This window comes from Haliotis rubra, unplaced genomic scaffold (assembly GCF_003918875.1).
Source record: "Haliotis rubra isolate DU_JTF1 unplaced genomic scaffold, ASM391887v1 Scf953, whole genome shotgun sequence".
In the NCBI taxonomy this organism is placed as follows: domain Eukaryota; kingdom Metazoa; phylum Mollusca; class Gastropoda; order Lepetellida; family Haliotidae; genus Haliotis; species Haliotis rubra.
This window is the reverse complement of record NW_025767694.1, coordinates 43,031-61,128: the sequence shown is the minus strand read 5'-3', so window position 1 is coordinate 61,128 and position 18,098 is coordinate 43,031. Positions and strand designations below refer to the sequence as shown.

Sequence of the window (18,098 nt, the reverse complement as noted above, 5' to 3'; positions counted from 1 at the left end):
AGCCCATTAATGCAGTGTAGCGGGAAAGGAACGGAGGTGGACGGGGTGAACGAGGGGCCAGCCAGGCAGCCGGGTAGAGTTAACATGTGGTGTATGGGCAGGCCGGTTCTCACACTGGCACACCCAGCGGCCTCGCTTCCTCGACCCCCTGCACGCGACATCAGCCACCCTCTATCATTTCGGCCTGAATTCATTCGCACTGACTATCAGATAACAAAAAAATTACCGGTTTCATTCTTTACTTTTTAAACCACTACCTGGGGCAAAACTTTTACAATAAACTGATTAGCAGGGCTTTCATTATAAGCCGTTTTTAGTGTTGAGGAAATCTGAGTTGTTGAGCGTTGAGTTGCACCGCTGAGAACCGGCGGCGTGACAGCATGACCCGCATACAGAGTCGCCTCTGAGAGCCAGTAGTTATGTCTTGTCTATCATCATCTTACAGAGGGTGGTTAGACATACAGCCAAGGAAGTTGGTGTTTTAGGGCGGCGGAGTGTACCTGTGGGGAGAGGACGGGGGACATGAGACAGTCGTTAGGGGCGGAGAGCAGTGGGAAAACACAACCGTTGAAGAAACACAGTTCCGCCTGTGGGTGTACGCATGGGCGTAATGCATGTGGCCTTGCTCATCCAATCCAACGTAGTAATTGTGCGCTCTGATAAAAAAGTATATAGCTACGTATCAGATTTGGACTACAACATAAGAGTTTGCCATGATACCAACATTATGGAGTGTTATATCGGTAACTGATTATGACTTTGTCAAAGTGCAACAAAGTATTTGAATTATTTACTGTTACTAAAGTATTAAATGTTACTGCAGGGGTTCCTCAAGGATCTGTCCTTGGTCCATTTCTGTTCCTTGTGTACATCAATGATTTACCTGAAACTCTAACAAATGTCACAAGACTGTTCGCCGACGACAATTCGATAGGTGTTGCAGGAAAAGATGTAAAAAAACCATAGAAGCTACTCTTAACTATGTTTTAGCAACATCGAATGAATGGGCTGACAAATGTTTAGGTAAGTTTAATCCGAATAAGAAAAAAATCATGCTTTTTAAAAATGGAAATTGTCCACAAGTCCCTGACTTGATTTTCAATAATGAACATTTGGAACGTGTACATCAACATAAACACCTCGGTGTCATCTTTTCTGATAATACAAAATGGTCTCATCATGTATCTGCTGTAATAGAAAAGGCCTCAAAAATTGTTTCCTCATTACGGACGCTAAAGTACGTATTACCTAGATATATCCTTTCTAGTATGTATCAAATGTATATTAGGCCTAAGTATTTTAGAATATGCATCTGAGGTCTGGGATAATTGCTCTAGCTTTATTTATGATAAAGCAGCAAGAATGGCAACCGGATTGCCTAAATTCGCTTCAAGATATAGTTTATACAGTGAAACTGGTTGGTTACCGTTGAAAGTTAGACGAACACAAAGAAATCTATGTACATTCTACAAAATTGTTAATATGCAAGCTCCTGATTGGTGTGCTATATTTTAATATGTGCTGAATAAAGGAATTGTTCAATATTCGAACATCTTTTTTTTCTACCCTCATACACATACCTATGTCGCGAATACATCGATAAGTCGAATACATCGATTGATTTACTTTCACCTTTTACTGAAATCATTTCCGGATACAACTTGCGTAACAAATCAGATTTGGCTGTTCCTAAATTTCGCACCTCAATTCTCCAAAAGCAATTTATTTATAATTCTGCAAGTTTATGGAATGCTCTCTCCTCTACAACAAAATGTACAAATTCATTATTATCGTTTAAATCAAAGTTATCTGAAAAAATGACAAAGTTCAAAAATATTTTCTATTTGGTGAAAGAAAGACAAATATACTACACACGAAATTAAGACGTCCGTGTTGTTCATTGCATGCAGATCTGTTTCGTGTTAATTTATCAGAGAGTAAAGATTGCAATTGTGGTGCTCCGGTGGAAGATGCTAACCATTTCCTTTTAAAATGTCCAATATTTGTCAGCTGCCGTTTTGATCTGAAGCAAGACTTTGAACTATCAAAAGTTCACCTAGACATTGATACCATTCTTTACAGCAACCCTGCTCTGCCAAATACTATTAATGAAAATATCTGTAGCCATGTGCATTAATACATTGTACGAAGTAAGCGCTTCGATTAATGAAGTCCTTTTGGTTTAGTTTTACGCCGCACTCAGCAATATTCCAACTATATGGCGGTTCGATTAATGAATAATATGTCTTAATATCATGACGTCCATTCATTACGTCCATTCATTATTGTTCATGTTTCTGAAGGGAGCGGGCTGTACATAACTTGTGCCCAGTCCCTTTCAACATTGTATAAAATACATGTACAGTCAAATCCCAATGAGTCGAATCGCTGGGGACCAAGTAATAAATTCGACTTATCGATGTATTCGAGACATAGGTATGTCTATGAGGGTAGAAAAAAAAGATGATCGAATATTGAACAATTCCTTTATTCAGCACACGTCAAAATATAGCACACCAATACATTAGGTGACATAGATAATGAAAACAAATAGTATATAAATATGAACACATTTCAATACTAGCATAATGAAATACAAAATTCATTTCCCTCTTAAAATCCATGAACAAAATCTATCGGCAATCGACAGATATACATTGCACTATCTTGAGTCTTGTTGAAACAAAAAGACGAACTCACTTCTGGAAAAAGTCTGACATTAATGTTTGTTTCTGTGAATTGCTCTTACATTTATCCACAAATTCGCGGACGCTTGCCAAGTGGGAAAAATGTTCATTGCTTGTATGTTCAAACAAAGTATTTCCGATGAAACACATACACGCGCTAACTTGTAAGCGCGCACGCAAAGAGGCACGCACTTCGTACGTGCACTTAGCAGTGTCTCTCTTTTACAAAATATGCACAGAGCATAAGTGTTTCATATGTAACATGTGCATAGAGCATAAGTGTTCCTTACATAACAAATGCACAGAGCATAAGTGTTTCATATGTAACATTTATATAGAGCATAAGTGTTCCTTCCATAACAAATGCACGGAGCATAAGTGTTTCATATAACAATGTACGGGACATTTATATATGAGCATAAGTGTTCCTTACATAACAAATGCACAGAGCATAAGTGTTTCATATGTAACATTTATATAGAGCATAAGTGTTCCTTCCATAACAAATGCACGGAGCATAAGTGTTTCATATGTAACATTTATATAGAGCATAAGTGTTCCTTACATAACAAATGCACGGAGCATAAGTGTTTCATATGTAACATTTATATAGAGCATAACAAATGCACGGAGCATGGGTGTTTCATATGTAACATTTATATAGAGCATAAGGGTTCCTTACATAACAAATGCACAGAGCATAAGTGTTTCATATGTAACATTTATATAGTGCATAAGGGTTCCTTACATAACAAATGCACAGAGCATAAGTGTTTCATATGTAACATTTATATAGAGCATAAGTGTTCCTTACATAACAAATGCAAGGAGCATGGAAGTTTCGTATGTAACATGTGCATAGAGCATAAGTGTATCATATGTAACATGTGCATAGAGCATAAGTGTTTCTTACTTAACAAATGCACGGAGCATGGGTATTTCGTATGTAACATGTGCATAGAGCATAAGTGTATCATATGTAACATTTCTATAGAGCATAAGTGTTCCTTACATAACAAATGCACAGAGCATAAGTGTATCATATGTAACATTTATATATAGCCTAAAGTGTTCCTTACATAACAAATGCACAGAGCATAAGTGTTTCATATGTAACATTTATATGGAGCATAAGTGTTCCTTACATAAAAATGCAAGGAGCATGGGTGTTTCATATGTAACATGTGCATAGAGCATAAGTATATCATATGTAACATTTCTATAGAGCATAAGTGTTCCTTCCATAACAAATGCACGGAGCATGGGTGTTTCGTATGTAACATGTGCATAGAGCATAAGTGTTTCATATGTAACATTTCTATAGAGCATAAGTGTGCCTTACATAACAAATGCACGGAGCATGGGTGTTTCATATGTAACATGTGCATACAGCATAAGTGTTTCATATGTAACATTTCTATAGAGCATAAGTGTTCCTTACATAACAAATGCACGGAGCATGGGTGTTTCATATGTAACATGCGCATACAGCATAAGTGTTTCATATGTAACATTTCTATAGAGCATAAGTGTTCCTTACATAACAAATGCACAGAGCATAAGTGTTTCATATGTAACATGTGCATAGAGCATAAGTGTATCATATGTAACATTTCTATAGAGCATAAGTGTTCCTTACATAACAAATGCACGGAGCATGGGTATTTCGTCTGTAACATGTGCATACAGCATAAGTGTTTCATATGTAACATTTCTATAGAGCATAAGTGTTCCTTACATAACAAATGCACGGAGCATGGGTATTTCGTCTGTAACATGTGCATACAGCATAAGTGTTTCGTATGTAACATTTATATAGAGCATAAGTGTTCCTTACATAACAAATGCAAGGAGCATGGGTGTTTCGTATGTAACATGTGCATAGAGCATAAGTGTTCCTTACATAACATATGTACATAGCATACATGTTCCTTATATGATGAAGCATATGTGCTCAGTACATCCACACAACGCAGTGTCCCGTACAAGCACACAGTAGTGTCGTGTGTAAACGTATATTTTAAACACGCGTTCCGCCTACAGACAAAAGAAATCCTTTTAAATACATAAACAAAGTCCACACAAACACAACAAAACCATTAATGATCGTGTAGAATGATTTTCTTCGTGCTTTAAAGATGATAATTCGACATATTTCACAAATGCTAACTGATGTAAAATATGTTGGTTATAGGTCATTTGATTTGTAGACGTACAGTGACCGTGTCTACTAATACTGAACTCATGCCGGGCAACAGGAACGGCCGATGTTACTGTCTAAAGTGCTACCAGCTTTAGGTTTATCAATACAAAACCTTTGTTCATTCAGTGTAATGAAACGGGTTGGAATGGGAATGCAATTTGCATGAATTTTGGAGTACAATTAACGAAAAACTTTCCTGTCTCTGGAGTAAAAAAACTAAGATTATTTATAAAAAGGATATAGCGCCAGATATACATTTTGTTGTAAAGAACACCACTTGGTGAGGTTTGTCCAGTTTCATATTTGTTTGTTTGATTCAAGACTATATTTGTAACTTCAAGTATGACAGGCTGATATTGTTTCGATTCATCCCAGTAATACATGGTGCTGACAGATACAGTCTGTCTAGAACCTAACTACAATGTAGGAGAACGGTACTAGAACCTAACTACAATGTAGGAGAACGGTACTAGAAACTAACTACAATGTAGGAGAACGGTACTAGAACCTACCTACAATGTAGGAGAACGGTACTAGAACCTAACTACAATGTAGGAGAACGGCACTAGAAACTAACTACAATGTTGGAGAACGGCACTAGAAACTAACTACAATGTAGGAGAACGGCACTAGAACCTAACTGCAATGTAGGAGAACGGTACTAGAAACTAACTACAATGTAGGAGAACGGTACTAGAAACTAACTACAATGTTGGTCAACGGTACTAGAAACTAACTACAATGTAGGAGAACGGACTAAAAACTAACTACAATGTAGGAGAACGTTACTAGAAACTAACTACAATGTTGGTCAACGGTACTAGAAACTTACTACGATGTAGAAGAACGGCACTAGAAACTAACCACAAAGTTGGGGAACGGTACTAGAAGCCAACTTCATTATAGGCGAAATAAATAGAAACGTTTCAGAAATCCTTATCACGCATTTACTGCGTTTTATCTGTGCCACTTTCTCTTGGGTGATTGCTTCCTAGTATAAATTAGTATTGGTCTTTTAACTACAAGTGTGTAAGTGGAGGAATCACAACAGCCTGTACATACTGTGCACCATTATACACTGTACTATATACCTGTAAATGAGATATTTAGTCCCATACCTGGCGGGGGAAATCCCGGCTGATCACCATTAAACCTGTTCAAGCTTAGCGATGTGTTCTGGCTGGTAACAAGTGTTCTTATTCTCACATTATGTGGTAATTTATTCTAGACTAGCAAATGCCTGTTTGCTTTCTGACTTTTAAACATTTCCAATAATTTGTGCAATATTTGTGAAGCAAGACACATAAAGGAGATAAAAATCTATGAAAATTAATCACTTTACATCGTCAGCGAAGCGAGAAGTCGAAAGAGATTTTTGGCTAGGTAGCCGCCTCATGTTGATCATATTGTTGAGGTGAACGATCACTATGATTAATTAATCACACCGCCCACTCTACGCTATTGGTTGGAGGGGCGGGCTCTTTGCCAGTCAGCGCATGCGCGCACGAGTCGGTCGCGCGCGAGTCCCGAGTATCCGTTGAGCCCGACAAAAGTTAATGTTATTAAAAGAATTCATGAGAAGATTCCCAGCTGTAGGACGCAAAACTTTTCACATACATGCATGTGCAGCCTGCGTATACCAGCGACTTAAAACGGAACAGGCTCTGCTGTACACATCAGTTGGAAACTGGCAGCAGCAATGTCGTTAGAAGAAGTCTTAGAGAGCGGTGCCGTTCCTGTATACCCCAGCTCCATCAGGGGCAATATTACCGTGTTTGCTGGGACAGATATCCCCACCCACACCAACGCAGGTCCCTACCCCACGGACACTCTTTTAGGACTGCACACCATGGATTCTCAAACTATTGGGCATGTTCTGGAGGTAAGGGCACAGGACTTGTTTCCTTATAAACTATAAGCATGTAAATTGACTTGAGGATGTACAATAAAAGCATATCAAATAATTTTCGTTACTTACTCCATGAACGAAAGTTTGTTATGAAGGGTTTCCAATGCATCTGACCATTGAAAAGGTCAAACTAAAGGTTCATGTTGCTCGTGTAATATAACTGATTTAGTCAACATTCAATGTTTAAAAAAGATCTCCAAACACATTTGGGGCAAACCCCAAAGGCTATACTATAGAATTAATTGATTGTTGAGTCCGTTAATCCTATGTTCTACCTGAAATTATGAGTTAAATCCAGGAATTTTCTCGTTTACAAACGGAGTTACAAAACATTCGATTGACAAATATTTTTGTGATACCCGCATTCGATTATGTTAAATCTTGCTTACATGCTCACCTGTTTGTTGAAATGCCATCTAAATCCAATCATCTTTGTTTTCTATCATTTTGAATAAGAATTGAAATCCTAGTGTGAATTAGACAAACATCAATAAAAATGATCTTTATAAGGAACAACAGTGTACTGCCGTTTAAACACGCTGACACAGCCGGCCCTTCCTTATGTTGGCAGTGTGGTCTAGGATTTTGTTTGAACCCCAACATGCATTTAGTCAGTGCCTAATGTCATACAATTTTTCATCTTAAATGAGACAACGTTCTGGTACTTAAAGCACAATATTTGTTTTCTGATCGCCCAGTAAATGATATATTTCTTGTGTGTAAAAGTTTATTACAATTACACTTTTCAAAGATATTTAAGCTTCGATCTTCGATATATGTAAACCTGTTACCGACTTCCATGGCAGTAGATCAGATATTGATGCATGTGCTCCCATTGCAGACAATCATGTTTCTATATCACACATCGATAAATGTGCATATATTGACGACTTTCCTGTTTATATATTACGCATCGATACATGTGCATCTATTGCCGACTTTCCTCTTTATATATTACACATCGATAAATGTGCATCTATTGCCGACTTTCCTCTTTATATATTACACATCGATAAATGTGCATCTATTGCCGACTTTCCTGTTTATATATTACACATCGATAAATGTGCATCTATTGCCGACTTTCCTCTTTATATATTACACATCGATAAATGTGCATCTATTGCCGACTTTCCTCTTTATATATTACACATTGATAAATGTTCATCTATTGCCGACTTTCCTGTTTATATATTACACATCGATAAATGTGCACCTATTGCCGACTTTCCTGTTTATATATTACACATCGATAAATGTGCATCTATTGCCGACTTTCCTCTTTATATATTACACATCGATAAATGTGCATCTATTGCAGACTTTCCTCTTTATATATTACACATCGATAAATGTGCATCTATTTCCGACTTTCCTGTTTATATATTACACATCGATAAATGTGCATCTATTTCCGACTTTCCTGTCATATATTACACATCGATAAATGTGCATCTATTTCCGACTTTCCTCTTTATATATTACACATCGATAAATGTGCATCTATTGTCGACTTTCCTGTTTATATATTACATCATCGATAAATGTGCATCTATTGCCGACTTTCCTCTTTATATATTACACATCGATAAATGTGCATCTATTGCCGACTTTCCTGTATATATATTACACAACGATAAATGTGCATCTATTTCCGACTTTCCTTTTTATATTACACATCGATAAATGTGCATCTATTGCCGACTTTCCTGTTATATATTACACATCGATAAATGTGCATCTATTGCCGACTTTCCTGTTTATATATTACACATCGATAAATGTGCATCTATTGCCGACTTTCCTGTTTATATATTACACATCGATAAATGTGCATCTATTGCCGACTTTCCTGTTTATATATTACACATCGATAAATGTGCATCTATTGCCGACTTTCCTGTTTATATATTACACATCGATAAATGTGCATCTATTGCCGACTTTCCTGTTTATATATTACACATTGATAAATGTGCATCTATTGCCGACTTTCCTGTTTATATATTACACAACGATAAATGTGCATCTATTGCCGACTTTCCTGTTTATATATTACACATCGATAAATGTGCATCTATTGCCGACTTTCCTGTTTATATATTACACATCGATAAATGTGCATCTATTGCCGACTTTCCTGTTTATATATTACACATCGATAAATGTGCATCTATTTCCGACTTTCCTGTTTATATATTACACATTGATAAATGTTCATCTATTGTCAACTTTCCTGTTTATATATTGCACATTGATAAATGTGCATCTATTGCCGACTTTCCTGTTTATATATTGCACATTTATATAAATGTGCATCTATTGCCGACTTTCCTGTATATATATTACGCAACGATAAATGTGCATCTATTGCCGACTTTCCTGTTTTTATATTACACAACGATAAATGTGCATCTATTGCCGACTTTCCTGTTATATATTACACATCGATAAATGTGCATCTATTTCCGACTTTCCTGTTTATATATTACACATCGATAAATGTGCATCTATTGCCGACTTTCCTGTTTATATATTACACATCGATAAATGTGCATCTATTGCCGACTTTCCTGTTTATATATTACACATCGAGAAATGTGCATCTATTGTCGACTTTCCTCTTTATATATTACGATCGATAAATGTGCATCTAAGGCCGACTTTCCTGTATATATATTACACATCGATAAATGTGCATCTATTGCCGACTTTCCTCTTTATATATTACATCGATAAATGTGCATCTATTGCCGACTTTCCTCTTTATATATTACACATCGATAAATGTGCATCTATTGCCGACTTTCCTCTTTATATATTACACATCGATAAATGTGCATCTATTGCCGACTTTCCTCTTTATATATTACACATTGATAAATGTTCATCTATTGCCGACTTTCCTGTTTATATATTACACAACGTTAAATGTGCATCCATTGCCGACTTTCCTGTTTAGATATTACACATCGATAAATGTGCATCTATTGCCGACTTTCCTCTTTATATATTACACATCGATAAATGTGCATCTATTGCCGACTTTCCTGTTTATATATTACACATCGATAAATGTGCATCTATTGCAGACTTTCCTCTTTATATATTACACATCGATAAATGTGCATCTATTGTCAACTTTCCTGTTTATATATTACACATTGATAAATGTTTATCTATTTCCGACTTTCCTGTTTATATATTGCACATCGATAAATGTGCATCTATTGCCGACTTTCCTGTATATATATTACACAACGATAAATGTGCATCTATTGCCGACTTTCCTTTTTTATATTACACAACGATAAATGTGCATCTATTGCCGACTTTCCTGTTATATATTACACATCGATAAATGTGCATCTATTTCCGACTTTCCTGTTTATATATTACACATCGATAAATGTGCATCTATTTCCGACTTTCCTGTTTATATATTACACATCGATACATGTGCATCTATTGCCGACTTTCCTGTTTATATATTACACATCGAGAAATGTGCATCTATTGTCGACTTTCCTCTTTATATATTACGATCGATAAATGTGCATCTAAGGCCGACTTTCCTGTTTATATATTACACATCGATACATGTGCATCTATTGCCGACTTTCCTCTTTATATATTACACATCGATAAATGTGCATCTATTGCCGACTTTCCTTTTATATATTACACATCGATAAATGTGCATATATTGCCGACTTTCTTATTTTTATATTACACATCGATAAATGTGCATCTATTTCCGACTTTCCTCTTTATATATTACACAACGATAAATGTGCATCTATTGCCGACTTTCCTGTTTTATATTACACATCGATAAATGTGCATCTATTGCCGACCTTCCTGTTTATATATTACACTAATAAGTATGATATTATAACTGAGGTAGTTAAATCCCAGAAACATTCATGAATTAAAGGGCAATTGCTCTAGGAGTAGGCATGTATCAGTAAATTATAATTAGTTGTAGAAATTAGAAACTATGTACAAACTTTTGATACTGTCAAATTTCGATCATGTTGGATAAACATGCAAACAAGTTTACACACAAACAAGTACACTTGTTTGCGTTTTATGAAATATTAAAAACTTGCTCCTAACAATGTATGTTCAGTCTATAAAGCATCAGAATCTAATGACACTAACTTTAGAGATATCTCTACACTACAGATTTTAAGGCAAGCTGTGCAGATATATTTGTCCCGGATACAAACTCTGTATGTTCAAACCAGGGCAATTATCAAAACTCTATCCTTTATGAAACTTTAATTATTACAGCAAATTTTTAGAAAGACTTATACCTGCTCTGTCTCAGGTAGATTACCAACTTGTCCCCAATATTATTGGTTAAACTCTCATGTGTCTGATTTTGGTTTACGGCATTTTACTTCAGAGTTGGCAACAGTGTTTTTATACCGCAAATGATCTCATGACATACCCTTGACTGTAGGTATAATCGACGTATGATATCTGGACCGGTATTGATATATAGTACTATAAAAATGAAATATTTACCACAGTACTCTTTTGTGAACTAATCTGTTTTTTCCCTTGTACAGCACATATTAAGGTGTGTGCATTATCCCTTTATTGAACTGTAAATATGCACCATAAAAATGAAAGCCTCTTACATACCTAAACTCTAAGTGTAATACTTTATTTCTTTAATATGAAATGAATATTGTGCGCCTGTTTCAGAATTGTCTGGCTGTGTATCTTACATTGACATAAATCCAGCTGCAGTTATTGACGAGCCTCCCTGGCTGAGTAATCATACATCGACTTATATCCAGCTGCAGTTATTGCCGAGCCTCCCTAGTTGAGTAATCATACATCGACATATATCCAGCTGCACCTATTGCAGATTTTCCCTGGCTGAGTAATTATACATCGACATATATCCAGCTGCACATTTTACCAACCCTCCCTGGCTGAGTAATCATACATCGACATATATCCAGCTGCGCTTATTCCGACCTTCCCCGGCTGAGTAATCCTACATCGACATATATCCAGCTGCACCTATTGCAGATTTTCCCTGGCTGAGTAATTATACATCGGCATATGTCCAGCTGCACTTTTTACCAACCCTCCCTGGCTGAGTAATCATACACGGGCATATATCCAGCTGCACCTTTTGCCGACCCTCCCTGGCTGAGTAATCCTACATCGACATCTATCCAGCTGCACCTATGTCGACAAATAAACCGGTGAATCTATTGCCGACTTTCCCTAGCCGACATTACAGTAAACTACGGTTATAGCGAACTAAAAGGGACCATTAATTCAATTCGTTATAACCGTATTTCGGCGACAATATACATAAAGTGGCGGGACAAATAAGCGTGTTCGTCATAACCATATAGTTTAAAGTATACATCGACATATATACAGCTGCATCTATTGTCGACTCGTATGGCGGTGTGTCATACACCAACGTGACTGTCTCCAGGTTTTGGAATGTTTTATGTAGATTTCCAACCCGTTAAAAGTCGGAAATGATCCCTCCCCACTCATAGTAAGATATCTGAACTGCTGGTAGTAATAAGTGTTTTGTCTTGTGACGTTATCGGCTTGTGCGGAAGTGATAAATAACTAACTGTTAACATTGTAGAACACGTAACAGAACGCCGACGGACATTTTTTTATCGTTGGCAATATGAGCGTTGACAATGATGGTTGAGTCTGCTGTGGCAGATGGGAGCGCCACTTGGACGACACCTACACAGGTAGCAAGCCCTTCACAAGTCCACGCCGCATAGCACAACCATCACCACAATGGCCGCCGAGTACCTCTTCACTCTCACAATCAGGGTTGGGCATTGTTCACAAGCCGACAACTAGTAGGAGACATATGACTTTAAAAGCATCAAGTTGTTTGAGTGTAGGAAATCAGCTTGATTGCAAGATGGTCAAGTTTGTATCGGTTGGACAGAGGAACTGGACCACCTGTTGTCTAGGTGACGGGAGGCGCTGGCCTTTGAGTGGCACGTGGCCGCTTTAATGACATGGACACTAGAGCAGCTCTTCTGTTCAACTGAGTGGATGTGTTTAATCCTGCGCGTGTGGGCTCAGATACACCTGTAGGGCGCACAACAAAGATAACGCCCATATCCACTGTTGTAGACGCCGACTTTACTTACATGCATCCATCCTAGTGGTCAGTAAACACTCGGTGCGGTCAGTTAAGTCACTCAGCTAACGAGAATAACACTGGACACAAACACACTGTAACAACAACACGTGGCAGTCTTGTTATGTCCGAGCTGACCAGTGGCTGGCCAGCCCCCGGAGTTAATTCAAGTGTATAACATCGTCACTTACTGGCTATTGTCTGGTGAAGTTACACAACATCTCACGTTCTTCGGATGTTTTGAACAGGCGCATAGTATTTGTCAGAGAGATCACGCTAATCTCGTTAAGTAGAAAGGTGGCAAATAGTAGTCATCTTTGATTTAACTTTGCAGAATCAGTTTGGATAAATCATTCAAAATAACCCCAAACTTACATTAGCGTGAGGTGCCCCAGTTTTATAATGCACTCTTTAGGGTTTGTGTTCTGTTCGATGTCGAACGACTGGGAACAATGCCGTCTTCATTAAATTAATCTACTTGCTATTATATATTGAACATAAGAGTGAAAACCTCATTTCGAGTTTTGCTCTACGAACTGTGTGCCTCTGCCAGGGTGTCGCTGACGTAAGCGGGAACACCGCCCGACACTTGTGTGGGTACACTTACGTGGCACAGACGCCATTAACGACAGACTCAGACATGCTGTAGTATACCACAGGTCCAATTGAAACTACTTGCAGTGTTTGGTGTTAAGCTGGACATTAACAACCATAGAGAGGCCCGTCATATACTGGCTGGCACTGCTACACAAGTGCCGCTTGGAAATGCTCACTTGTCTCTCTAGATATATATTATTTCGAGTATTTACTCTTCAATTTAGGCAGGTTGTATCCAGTAATTAGCTTTTGAGTTTCCAGAACCACCATAACGAGTTTCTGTAACCAATTGTTACTGCTTAAAATATACTAGCTACATAAAGAAACTGTGCGTTGTCATAATATTATCCCAGTTGATAAGTACGATAACAATGTCAAATGTACATATAAACTTTAATGAAGGGATCATGAGACCATAACAAGTCGGGAGAATTTCAATTGAAATGTCAATCACAATGTCGTCACGAGTCCACAAGCGGGACAGGGGTCAAACGACCATGTCACAAGCTCAATAACGGATATGTCCACCATCGGCATTGAGAACAGCAGTGCATCGACGACGCATAGAGCCTATCAAACGTGCAAGGAAGGCTTGTGGGATGTCACGCCAGATTCTCTCAAGTTCTGTTGCAAGGTCAAGGACGTTATCTGGCGGATGAGGAAGACGGCGTAGACGTCGATCCATCTCGTCCCAAACATGCTCTATCGGGGAGAGATCCGGTGAATTTGCAGGCCAAGGCAGTAAGTCAACGTTGTGGTGTTGCAAGAAATCCATAGCAACCCTTGCCGTATGAGGGCGGGCATTGTCCTGTTGGAATGTTAACCCAGGGCCATGACGTTGCAGAAAAGGAATTGCCACAGGTCAAAGAATCTGATCCCTGTAGCCCACGCCAGTTAAGTTGTCCTGAACAATCACCAAAGGAGTTCTTTGGCTGCTGTTATTTTACCCCAAATCATCACGGAACCACCACCAAAGCGATTCCTCTCCAAGACACAGGCCTGTGCATAGCGTTCTCCCACGCGTCTATAGGCACGTTGACGTCCATCACTATGGGAAATGTTAAACCTGGACTCATCTGTAAAAAACAACATTTCTCCACCAACACAAGGGTCTGCGGACATGATGTCGGCACCACATTTGGCGAGCTTGTCGATGACGTTGTGTCAGGATAGGCCGTATGGCGGGACGTCGTGGCCTGATCCCGTGATGACGGTAAACGTTGTCGAACTGTGTTGGGGTGGATACGGCGAAGTCCTGGGATGGTTCGGGCAGTCATCACTGCAGTCTGAAACCTGTGGCGAAGATGGGTCACCCTTATACATATGTCCTGTCTTGGCGTTGTTACACGTGGACGTCCAGAACGTGGCCGATCGATGACGTCAATTGTGTTCTGGTAGCGTCTCACCAGTGCAGAAATGGTGTTTCGGTGGCAGTGGAACTGTGCAGCCACTTGTCGTTGAGACATTCCCCCACAGACCATCCCAATGGCCTCTTGACGTTGTGCAGACGTGAGCCTTGGCATGCTATGCGTTTCAATGGCCGTATAATTTTTTTGAACGATCGCAAGGGCAGGGGTTGAGCTTTCCAAAGTGACAGTATTGTGTGGTATTCATTTGCTCTGTTTCTCTTTCCCGGAATGCACGTGCAACAACGTATTGCACGTCTCAAGGATGAACCCACTGACGTCACGGAACGTGGCACGTTCATGCATGTTGGATACTTGTCACTAATTTCTGAGTTTAAATCCTTATGTGTCTACACAGGTTTGATAAATTTAGATTTTAAATTTTTGTATGCACAGTTTCTTTATGTGCCTAGTATATATATGTTGACATAATTCGGCAAGTAAAACTACTACTTCACTGCCATGGTATTGTGGGAGATATATTAGTACGGTGGATGTCCCTGTTTCAGGTTGTATATAAAGATGGCCGAGTGATGTTGCCGGACCATGTCACCGACACTTGGTTGCTACATGTGCAGCCAGCACGTGACAGGCACGAGCAGAACGTTGAAACGTACCGAGATGTTAAAGGTCATCTGTTCTTGCGCTTTCTCCGACACATCAATAAAGGGGAGCAACTCTTGGTTTGGTACAGCGATGATCTGGCTCGGCAGAGCGGTATCCCAATCCTGTCTCCTGACAATATCAGAGGTGAGTTTCGGATAAGACTTGTCGCAGCTCTATTTTATGGTCCTTCTGTACCCGACTGACAGTCAATTGTCCCGTGTATATTCTTTCAAAACTTCATGTCTATATATATCTGTTGCCAGGTAACCAGCAATACATGTGCACTGAGTGTCAGAAGATATTCAAGTATCCCAATAGTCTTAAAGCCCACATTCGCTTCCGATGTAGTGACAAGAAGCCTGATGTTACAGACAGATTACATACACCTCCCGTGTTCACCGTTAGGTCCATGCTTAACCTGCCCTTGACTGGGGATGTCCCACAATGTGCCTCACTCCCTTCAATGGGAGCCTTCCTCACAAGCAGAAGTAAATCTGGTTCTTCAAAAGATTCCCTAGAAAACTGGTTATTGACAAGGGCCACGACACAGCTGCAGTTGCCAACGACGGAGCTTTCTGCCTTCAGACCCCACTATAAGGTAGGGGACGGCCACGCCGAGCCAGACAGACTGGAATCCACCCACACTGACCAGGGTGTCCTCAATCTGTCGGTGAGGGAAGCGCCAAAACATTCCCTCCCACAGCAAACTCAGACTTCAATGACTGGCGTGTCTCAGCCAATACAGATATTCAACCATATACACCCTCCAGCTTTCCCCATTGCTATTGACCACAGTGCCCTTCGGCTCTACTACCCCTATCTGAACCCCATGCACGAACAAACTAGACTATGTTGTGGCTCTCTACCAACCCACACATCCCTAACAGAGCAAAGGGAGGCGTGCGTGTCACAGTACGGTCGCCATCTGCTCAGGGCTACGTCTAACGCCAAACACGCAGGACAGGCTATAAGCCCACAGTGTTACCAAAGCCACATGGCAGAACCTTCTACAGGGAAAACCAGCGCGTCTTCCGTGCCATTCCCTTTCCCAATGCCGTCAGAAACAGAAGGAGAACCCCTCGACCTGATCCCAAGATCTCTCTTCACTAGTAAATCAAGAAAAGGCCACTTGTGTATTTACTGTGGGAAGCTCTACTCCAGGAAATACGGACTGAAGATTCATCTGCGCACACACACTGGGTACAAGCCATTGAAGTGTAAGGTGTGTCTAAGACCGTTTGGGGATCCAAGCAATCTCAACAAACACGTCCGACTTCACGCAGAAGGAGAGACACCATACAGATGCGAGTTCTGCGGCAAGGTACTGGTGAGACGGCGGGACCTGGAACGACACATACGGTCTCGCCACCCAGATAAAGCAGAGAAACAGCTGGAGGATAAGGTGCTAAGCGACGGAGAGCATGCCGACACCACGACCGTAGACGCTGCCGATACCTTAGACAGGGAGATTGTGGTCACATAAAAAGACGCACATTTGATGCACAGCTGTTGAAGAAAAGATTTGTAATAAAATCCGAATCTAGTCAACTTGTTCATTAGCTAATCACGGCGATGCTAGAGGTATTAACCACACTGTGATACGTAAGTCCGATTTCTCCCTTTTCCCACAGGAAACTGTCGGGAAGTGATATCTTTTTGATATTTCTGATCTTTAGTATTGAAACTAAATGATTTTTCTAATCTAATGCGTTCTGTCTTTCTTATCTGAAATAGATTAGTTGGTTGATATTGAATCACAAGGTGGTAGACACTGTCATGGATTTACTGCATACCTGACAAAGTTACAGAATCACTAGATGGGACACATTGTTAATGAATCACTAAATACAGGACACTCACAGAACAAACTGTCATAGAATTACTAGATAGTAGATATTGTCATAGAATCACACTCACAGAACATCTGGATGTAGAAACTGTCATGAAATCGCTAGATAGTAGATATTGTCATAGAATCACACTCACAGAACATCTGGATGTAGAAACTGTCATGAAATCGCTAGATAGTAGATATTGTCATAGAATCACACTCACAGAACATCTGGATGTAGAAACTGTCATAGAATCGCTAGATAGTAGATATTGTCATAGAATCACACTCACAGAACATCTGGATGTAGAAACTGTCATGAAATCGCTAGATAGTAGATATTGTCATAGAATCACACTCACAGAACATCTGGATGTAGAAACTGTCATAGAATCGCTAGATAGTAGATATTGTCATAGAATCACACTCACAGAACATCTGGATGTAGAAACTGTCATAGAATCGCTAGATAGTAGATATTGTCATAGAATCGCTAGATAGTAGATATTGTCATAGAAGCATACTCACAGAACATCTGGATGTAGAAACTGTCATAGAATTACTAGATAGTAGATATTGTCATAGAATCACACTCACAGAGCATCTGGATGTAGAAACTGTCATAGAATCGCTAGATAGTAGATATTGTCATAGAATCCCACTCACAGAACATCTGGATGTAGAAACTGTCATAGAATTACTAGATAG

The 18,098-nt window shown here is 39.3% G+C and overlaps 1 protein-coding gene across 1 annotated transcript; it reads left to right on the top strand.

The window, feature by feature from the left end:
- The first annotated feature begins 6,590 nt into the window (after window positions 1-6,590).
- LOC124264979 (zinc finger protein 114-like) lies at window positions 6,591-17,139 on the top strand. Its single transcript, XM_046699760.1, has 3 exons — window positions 6,591-6,772; window positions 15,463-15,703; window positions 15,823-17,139. The coding sequence occupies exons 1-3, from the start codon at window positions 6,740-6,742 to the stop codon at window positions 17,040-17,042; spliced, it is 1,494 nt and encodes a 497-aa protein (XP_046555716.1). The 5' UTR covers window positions 6,591-6,739; the 3' UTR covers window positions 17,043-17,139.
- The last annotated feature ends 959 nt before the right edge of the window (window positions 17,140-18,098 follow it).

Excerpts from the sequence above, each read along its gene's own strand:
- LOC124264979 (XM_046699760.1), top strand. The coding sequence starts at position 6,740 with ATGGATTCTCAAACTATTGGGCATGTTCTGGAG. Across the intron at positions 6,773-15,462 it reads CTATTGGGCATGTTCTGGAG|GTTGTATATAAAGATGGCCG; the intron begins GTAAGGGCACAG and ends TCCCTGTTTCAG. Across the intron at positions 15,704-15,822 it reads GTCTCCTGACAATATCAGAG|GTAACCAGCAATACATGTGC; the intron begins GTGAGTTTCGGA and ends ATCTGTTGCCAG.